At 38.9% G+C, this 9,525-nt stretch overlaps 1 protein-coding gene across 1 annotated transcript in view; it reads left to right on the top strand.

The window, feature by feature from the left end:
- Positions 1–8,809, top strand: part of LOC105809511 (zinc finger protein 160-like) — a 10,568-nt gene extending 1,759 nt beyond the window's left edge. Inside the window, exons 2-4 of the mRNA XM_012643332.1 lie at positions 1,464–1,590; positions 2,079–2,207; positions 7,296–8,809. Of these exons, the coding sequence (XP_012498786.1) occupies positions 1,464–1,590; positions 2,079–2,207; positions 7,296–8,809 (1,770 nt within the window). The remainder of the gene's footprint in view (positions 1–1,463; positions 1,591–2,078; positions 2,208–7,295) is intronic.
- The last annotated feature ends 716 nt before the right edge of the window (positions 8,810–9,525 follow it).

Raw genomic sequence — 9,525 nt, 5'->3', positions numbered from 1 at the left:
ATTATATTGAAGTCATCTTATCGTAAAACAGTAGGCTGGTCTCGAACTCCTGAGCTCAAACAATCCGCCTGCCTCGGCCTCCCAAAGTGCTAGGATTACAGGCGTGAGCCACTGCGCCCGGCCTGTACTTTTTTTTTTAATGTAAAACAGAAGTCTTTCTCCTGTCCCCTTTTTTCATTTGTTTGTTTCATCTTGCTTTGACAGGCCTTGCTTAGTTCATGATTACAAAATGCTGTTTCATTGAGATATATTTTTATTGTTTAAAATTTTGTTTACATCTATAATTAATTTGGATTTTTACATAATCTTTTAGGTATTTCATTTGATTCAATTTAAAGTTTTAGGTAACATATGTCATAAGCGGTTCGTATGTAGTTTGGTAAACTCCATATCTTTTTCTTTTCAAAATTATGTTGGTTTTCCTTTGGCAGAATGCAGTCAGGTTTTATTGCAATTCAGCTGTTTCTTTTATGTTTTGTTTTGTTTTTTTTTGAGACAGAGTCCTGCTCTGTTGCCCTGGCTAGAGTCCCATGGCACCAGCCTAGCTGACAGCAACCTCAAACTCCTGGGCTCTAGTGAACCTCCTGCCTCAGCCTCCCGAGTAGCTGGGACTACATGGAGGCATGCGCCTCCATGCCCGGCTAATTTTTTCTATAGATTTTTAGTTGTCCAGCCAATTTCTTTCTATTTTTAGTAAAGACAGGGTCTCGCTTTTGCTAGGCTGGTCTCGAACTTCTGAGCTCAAACGATCCTCCCACCTCGGCCTCTCAGAGTGCTAGGATTACAGGTGTGAGCCACCGTGCCCGGCCCTTATGTTCTAATCTGAATCCCAGACACCTGGGTTGAGGTGCTTGCTCTGCTATTTTTAGCTCTTTGATTTCTGGCCAGTTTCTTAGAGCATCTGTGATGGGAGTTGTCTCCTAGTATAAATCTTTCTGACATGGGCTAGGATCTTTTTCTATGAGGTAGTGCACGTATAAAGCATTTAGAATAGTGTTTTGCACATGGGAAGTGTTGAAAAATGTTAGTCATTGCTGTCACTGTGAGCATCACAGTTGTTAGATTCTGACTTTACTTTCTTTAAGCCACTTTGGATTTTGTCATGTCTGAAGACACCACTTGTATTCCAGCTCATCTAGATACTGATCATCTCTTGGTGTGTTAGACATACTATCTCACATTTCTATGGAGATAACTCTGTGTTTATGTTTTATTTGTTTATTTCTTGTATTGTCCACAAAACTGAGAAATTCACACTGACTTAGAGGATATGATAATCTCTTATGGAAAAGTATAATAAAATGCATTTAGAGAGAGAAAACTTGCTCAAAAGTACCTTAACCTGGATTTGTCAGAACACTGACTTCAGTCTAGTTAATACTTAATTTTGTTCCTCTCCTCATTTTGTGTGAAGATGATAACTCTCTCCATAATGCCTTGGTGAAATGTGTTTTTCATTTTAGGAACACTTGACATTCAGGGATGTGGCCATAGAATTCTCTCAGGAAGAGTGGAAATGCCTGGACCCTGCTCAGAGGGCTTTGTACAGGGACGTGATGTTGGAGAACTACAGGAACCTGGTCTCCCTGGGTGAGGATACCTTCCCTCCAGAAGTCGGGATCTGCCCTTGTGTGTCTTTGCATTTAATCTCGTGTGCCTCTTGGAAGCCCCTGCATTGCTTGGCTGACAGTGAAGGCCTGTTCACTCAGGAATGGAAAGCTCCGTAATGCAGCATGTAGACTTTAAGCATCCCCCTCTTCAGATGCTCTGCTCCATTCATGATACAGCAATGGTGAGGTGATTCCAGAGCTGAAATATGCATAAAACTTAGAGCAATCTTTCAACACACCCAATTCCCTGTTTTCTACTCCTGTGTTTTTGATTCAGTAGTTCTTGGAACAGAATAAGGTATCTGCATTTTGCAGTGTTCCCTTAGCTTTCAGGAGGAGGCAAGTAGTGGATGAATTGTAAAATAATTTTCCTAGATTTCTTTATAATGTCTTCTATTTTCACGTAAATATAGGGTTCGGATTCTGGAAAAACCAGAGTATATCATGTTCCTTTTGTTTCATGAGCAGGATATTCTCTTCCTGGCCTGAATCTTATCTCCGTGTTGGCAACAGGGGGAAAGCCCTGGTCTGTGGAGAGCCAGGTGAAAACAGCAAGGAAACCAAAGCAGTGGGAACATATCACAGGTGTGATCACAGGTAAGCGCTCTGAGGGACATAGTGGAAGCCTCACCATTAAATAGTGTTTTGGAATGTCTCACCAAGTGGGAGGAATAACGTCAGAAAACAAAAGTGTATGTCCTGCGAACTCTTAAAAGGTGATTTTAAACATTTCCCACTTACTCTATTCTTCAAACACTCAAAAATTTATCCATTCACCCTCCAGTGATGCTGCAGCTCAGAGACAAATAGAAATTCCTTCTTATGGACAACACTCTTGTCATGTGGCTTCTACGAACTCTCTGGTTCCTTTACTCTGAGAGGTCTGGGGGCGGGTGCTGTTTCGCAAAGGGCTCCTCCCTTGGGTCTCTTCTGTACTTGATTTCATCTGGTGCTCAATTCGGTTTCCATGTAGATCAGAGCAGAGGCCTCCATAGTTTGACGCCTGGAGCTGTCCATTTCCATCCCATTTCACATGCTTGGAAGGTCTTGGAGACCTTCCAGGTCAGGAGATGGGACACATTGGCTGCTCCTCCTTTGCATGTGGGGCCCCAGAAACTGCGTGGAGCTGTCTCAAGCCCTCTGCCTGTTGAGTTCATCAGCTATTTCTTTCTTCTGTTTTTGCCATAGTTCATGGGTGTGTGGAACACAGGAGTTGGATCTTCTGAGATTGTTACTCAGCAGAACTGTGAAACAGTTGACAGATATCCTCTTTGATCTCTAGTCCTGCAGGGGGAGCATATCTCATTCTTTCAGGCTCTTAGCTTAGGACCTGTGGGCAGCACAGAGCCCCCGTCTTATGATCCCTTAAAATCTGACCCCATATATTGTATATTTCTCTCTCTTCCACTGCTCTTTCTGTATTGATGTAGAAAAACCTTGGCTCTTCCTGATTTTGTATTCTCTGAAGTTTTTGTGATTTTGCCTCTGATAATTGCTTTTGATATACACTTTCCTAGGATATGCTATCTTTTTTTTTTCCACTGTGATAAAGCTAACTATAGGTTTCATTCTAGTGGACTCTTCTATGGGGTGAGTTTATGTGAAAACAGAAAATTGGTGAAGGAGAACACCTTTGAGTAATATGTTTGAATGTGATCCTGTTAAATACACAGGTGCACCTTGAAACCCTGAGCAGAATCGTCAGCGTGTCCCAGGATACTGAGATGCAAAGTGTCGGGAGGGCCTGACTGATAAGTGTTTTCCAGTTGTCATTCTGGTTTTTGAGACGCTTCACAAAAGTGTCTCTGAAGGGCACTTTGACAGTGTTGCTCACAGTACTAATTAATGATCTTCTCCTCTGAGCCAGCAGTCACTGGTGTAGAAGTTCCTCCTGAGGAGAACATTGTTCGCGCCCACAGCCTGTGTCTGAGGCTCTTGACTAAACTGTTGCTCATGCCAGATTTTTCATCCCCTGTATGTGTCATTATTCATTTTTAACAGCAAAACCTTTGTTCAATTTGTTGTAGTTTCAAAACTATAACAGATAACAGTTTTGATGCATTTTATTGAGGGAGCCTGTGAAGTTGAATTATGTCCCCATATTTTAATTCTGCTGTTATTCGTTTGAGCTAGAGTGGCTTTTATCTTGTGCATTTCCATGTATCATAAATGAACTTGTTTTTTATTTAATCAGTTTCATATTTTTAATGATAGTTTTAGTATTCTTTTATACTTGTAGTGTCAGGACTGTTGATTCAGGGAATGGCCATTGATTTATATATATATTGTTTGTTTGTTTTAAGACAGTGTCTCACTCTGTCACCTGGGCTAGAATGCAGTGGTGTCATCATAAGTCACTGCAACCTCAAGCTCCTGGGCTCAAGCAAGTCTCCTGCCTCAGCCTCCTGAGTAGCTGGGACTGTAGGGATGCACCACCATGCCTGGCTAATTTTTCTGTTTTTAGTAGAGACAGTTCTCATTCTTGCTCAGGCTGATCTCGAACTCCTGAGCCCAAGCAGTCCTTGCGTCTCAGCCTCCCAGAGTGCTAGTGGGCTGTTGTCTTTCTTCACTAATGTGACCAAGCACAGACCTTGCCAAAAGCCTTCATGTAGCTTGGTTTCTCCAAACATACCTCTGCCTACTTAGCCAGGGTATCATCCTCCTGCCCCAGTGGTCTCCTACATTACTGTACTCTTGTGTGCACATAATTCTCAACTATATAAAAAAATCCTTTTTGTTGAATATATGCTTGGGGATAGAATTCACAGGACATTTAATTTAAGAGTTGTCACACTTGCTTTCCTCCCGTGTCACCAGGCTATCTCCTTTATGGATCTCTTCCATTCTTGTCCCACATCCATGGTGTAATTCCCATATTTAACCATGGGTCAATATTATAATATATTGCTTGCTAAATTAGTTTCTCTTTCCTTCCAAGGTTGGAATTTGAACTATTCCAGCACAGTTACATTCCCACAGATTTGCATGCACAAAGTTTACTCCTACATGGCCATAACTCCCTGCTCTCCACTCTGCCCTTCCTCTGTCCTGGTCATTCCTCACCTGGTACCTTGGTGTAGATGGAATACACTGTTAATTTCCTAGCATGTTGATTTTATACTTCTGAACCCCCAGTTTCCAAATGACCCCTCGCTTCCCACGCTACTCTCGCTGATAAGGCAAGACTACTCATCCGCTGGACAATTGTTCAGGAACGCTGCCTAAATCCAGCACAAGGGGTGATGACTCAGAACATTTTCCATGAATATGGCTTAGTAACACTATTAATGACACAGCTCAACTCTTATGTCCCCCTTGAAGTATTTCTTTTCTATACTGCTTGTATTTACTGAGACTGGTTGTTTTTTGTACTGCCTGGATGGACAGTTGTGCTTAAGAGCATGTTATCTGATCCTGCAGAGCCAGGATTAAGTCTTGTTTCTTTTATTTACTTTATGTGCAAAATTGGGGTTAAACATATGAAACTGTTGGCCTGGTGTCCTTATTTTAGAAATAATGTTAATTTACCTCAAGGATTTAATTTTATTTATTTATTTTTCTTTTAGACTATTGAAAAACAGCAAATTTTTTTTTTTTTTTTTTTGAGACAGAGTCTCACTCTGTTGCCCGGGCTAGAGTGCCATGGCGTCAGCCTAGCTCACAGCAACCTGAGACTCCTGGGCTCAAGCAATCCTACTGCCTCAGCCTCCCGAGTAGCTGGGACTACAGGCATGCGCCACCATGCCCGGCTAATTTTTTCTATATATTTTTAGCTGTCCAAGTAATTTCCTTCGAATTTTTAGTAGAGACGGGATCTCTTGCTCAGGCTGGTCTCGAACTCCTGAGCTCAAACAATCCGCCCGCCTCGGCCTCCCAGAGTGCTAGGATTACAGGCGTGAGCCACTGCGCCCGGCCTAACAGCAAATGTTTTTAAAATAGATAAGTGCTCTTGGATGGCTTAAAATATAACAAGTTTTATATTAATAGTAAAGATTCTAAACTTCTTTCGTTTATTAAGATTTATCAACCTTTGGTGTGATATGTATGATGAGATGGTCTTTTTCCTGTCTTAGTCAGCTTGTCCCAGCAGAAATACCATAGACTGAGAAGCTTAAAACACAGAAATTTCATATATCTCAAATCTGGAAGCTGGCAAGTCCAAAATCAAGGTGCCAGCTGACTTGGTTCCTGGTTTAGCCCACCCGTCTCCTTGTTGTGTCCTGACATGGTGGAAAGACCGAGAGGAAACAAGCTCTCTCATGTCTCTTTTTGTAAGAGCACTAATTCTATTCCTGAATAGTCTACCCTAATAACCTAATTACCTCTCCAAGGCCCCACATCCAATAACATTCCATTGGACAGTAACACCTCTGCACATGAAGTTTGGCTGATACAAGCATTCAGGCCATAGAGCCTGCACTTTTTTTTTTTTTTAGTTTTTCATTTTGTTCCACAAAACAAATGTCAGTTAATGAATTTAACAAGTACAAGTGTTATTACATATATTTTATGGCTAATGACCTAGGTAATTACAGGACACTACATGTATAGGGAATTGCCCTATTAACTGTTACTTAACTGCAAGTGTGCAATCACAGTTGTGATTTCTCACTTTGTGACTCAATTCTATTCTTTATAATGCTATGTAGTTTCCTTACCTCATACATCAAAAGTTAGGGATTTTAACATGTATTCCACTTTTTATATTGTGTGCTGGTTCTGAAATAGAAGAGCTCACGTTCTTCTTAAGAGAGAATTCTTTAGAATTCTGCAGACAATAACTGTATTAATGAGCTTAATTATTTCTTGTTTTATAATAAATTACTGCAGTGTTTAATTACTTTTTTGTTTGTTTAAGAGACTGGGTCTCACTCTGACATGCAGGCTGGAGTGCAGTGGTGCAATAATAGCTCATTGCAGCCTTGAACTCCTTACCTCAAGTGATCTTCTGTGTCAGGTCCCCAAGTACTTGAGATTGCAGGCCTGAGTCATTGGTTCCATCTGTTTTTACTATGATTTGCACATGATGATTTATTCAGTATGTGTTATGAAATATAACTGAAATGCACCACTTGTTACTGTCACAAAATGCCTGTTTTATGTCGGTATAGTTAATTCTGTGGTAGGTATTTAGAAAAATATTGTATTGATAACATTGTTTTATTTATCTTTTTTTATTTTCTCAGTGCTATTATGTTTTATAATTCAGAATTACCATTTATTTAGGTTATCCTTATATAAGTTTGTTGTGGATATTTTACCAATACAGTATAATGTATGGTCCTTTAACATTTATTCATGCACAGTAAATATACTGTAACTATGTATAATGTATTTTTTTCTCTTCATTTATGAGACAGTAATGTGTTTTCTGCAATTTTTTTTTTTGTATTTTATGATTGTGGTGGAAAAATACTATTTATTTCAGGCTTGCATATGTTTGTGCAATATGAATGTTTGGTCTTTATGTTGGAAACTAGATTTCCCTAGAATTAATTTGAATTACATGTAATGACACTTTCTTTATTAAATAAGTCTATTCCATTTGTGTTCCTGAATGGTAAGATCATGGTTAGGAGGTTTAATATTAGTACTGCTTTTTGTGTAATATTATACATTTCAGTATTAAATATTTAGTTACCATCTCTAGTTAATAGGAACCCTATGGATCTTTATATCTTGTAGATATTCCTCCTAAATGTGTGGTCAAGGAATTACCTCCAACAGGGAAAAGTAGTAGAGAAGTATTCCACACAGTGATGTTGGAAAGACATGAAAGCCATCCCATTGGAGATATTTGCTTCAGAGAAATTCAGAAAAATATCCATGACTTTGAATTTCAGTGGAGAGATAATGAAAAAAATTACAGTGCTGTGCCTTTGACAAAGAAAGAAAATTTTACTGGTAATAGAAAACAACATGATAGAAGGGATGCTGGAAACAAGGTTATTAAAAATCAGCTTGGATCAAGCTTTCAGTCACATACACCTGAACTGCATGTATTTCAAGCCGAAGAGAAAATTTGTAATCAAAATGAGATGTCTGTCAACAGTGGTTCCTCAGGTTCAACATCACAAAGGATTTCTTGTAGTCTAAAAACCCATATTTTTAATCAATATGGGAATGATTTCTTCTATTCTTCATTATTCACACAAAACCAGAAAGCACACCATAGAGAAAAGCCTTACAAATATAACGAATGTGGCAGATCCTTCAGTTATGGCTCACACTTCAGTATACATCAGACCATTTATTCTGGAGAGGAACAATATAAATGTGATGTATGTGGTAAGGTCTTTAATCATAAATCAAATTTTGCACGTCATCATAGAGTTCATACTGGAGAAAAACCTTATAAATGTAAGGAATGTGACAAAGTTTTCAGTCGTTATTCACACCTTAAAAGTCATTGGAGAATTCACACTGGAGAGAAGCCTTACAAATGTAAGCAGTGTGACAAAGTTTTCAGTCGTGATTCACACCTTTCACAACATTGGAGAACTCATACTGGAGAGAAACCTTACAAATGTAACGAGTGTGGAAAAGCCTTTAGTACACGGTCCACACTTACTAACCATCAGCTACTCCATACTGGAGAGAAACCTTACAAATGTAATGAATGTGGCAAAGTCTTCAGTCAAGCAGCAAATCTTGTCAGTCATCGGAGAATTCATAATGCAGAGAATCCTTACAAGTGTAATGACTGTGGCAAGGTCTTTAGTCAGCCTGCAAATCTTGCAAGTCATCAGAGAATTCATACTGGAGAGAAACCGTACAAGTGTAGTGAATGTGGCAAAGTGTTCAGTCATCCCACAACCCTTGCAAATCATTGGAGAATTCATACCGGAGAGAAACCATATAAGTGTAATGAATGTGGCAAAGTGTTCAGTAGAACTGCCACCCTTGCAAATCATCGGAGAGTTCATACTGGAGAGAAACCTTACAAATGTAACATATGTGGCAAGGTCTTCAGTCAAGCTTCACACCTTGGAAAACATTGGAGAATTCATACTGGAGAGAAACCTTACAAATGTAATAAATGTGGCAAGGGCTTTACTCAAACTTCACACCTCACATTACATCGCAGAATTCATACTGGAGAGAAACCTTACAAATGTAATGAGTGTGGCAAAGCCTTTAGTGTGCATTCAAACCTCACAAGACATCAGATAATCCATGTTGGAGAGACACCTTTGTAATGAGTGCGGTAAATCTTTCAGTCACAATTCACTTCTTGCACAACATCAGAGAATTCATTTTTAAGATACTCTTTACAAATGCAATGAGTATAGCAAACTCTTCAACATGAGGTCAAGCATTAATTGACATTACAGCATCCATATTAAGGATGTATTGTATAACTAATGTATGTTGTGAACCATTTATACTGGTTTCACAATTCAGTAGACAACAGAGTATACATCTTTGATGAACCCATACAATTGTAACATGCATTCTGAGGTTATTACCCACATATGAAAACTGTAGACCATCACAGGATTTATGTGAGGAGTAATTCAGTCTCATCATTAATCTTTCAGATTATATACTGCAGAACAGTTATAAGTCAAAATATGTTACAATCTGAGATATATATATATCAAAGGTACCAGGAATTTTGGAAATGGCCAGTTTTCTTTGGGTTATGTTCACTTATTTGAGGTTTATTGAAAAGGGTACATTACTGTTTATGACTTTCATCCTGAATTGAAATGTGTTTATGTTGTACATTCTTACATGCCTTTGATGGTCTCTGGACAAGAAATTAATAAGATGAATGGACTTACTTCATTAGATTGAGGATCATTTTTATCTCAGTTCCTTGAAGAAAGACTCTGCCCTTTATAATTAAATGTCTGAATTAGCATTTGGGAGAGGCTGAAAATAATGTAAAACTATGATGTCATTCATCATG

This window comes from Propithecus coquereli, unplaced genomic scaffold (genome assembly GCF_000956105.1).
Source record: "Propithecus coquereli isolate 6110/MARCELLA unplaced genomic scaffold, Pcoq_1.0 Scaffold196, whole genome shotgun sequence".
Taxonomy (NCBI): domain Eukaryota; kingdom Metazoa; phylum Chordata; class Mammalia; order Primates; family Indriidae; genus Propithecus; species Propithecus coquereli.
Note: the sequence above shows the minus strand (reverse complement) of the source record. Positions and strands in the feature narration are given on the sequence as shown.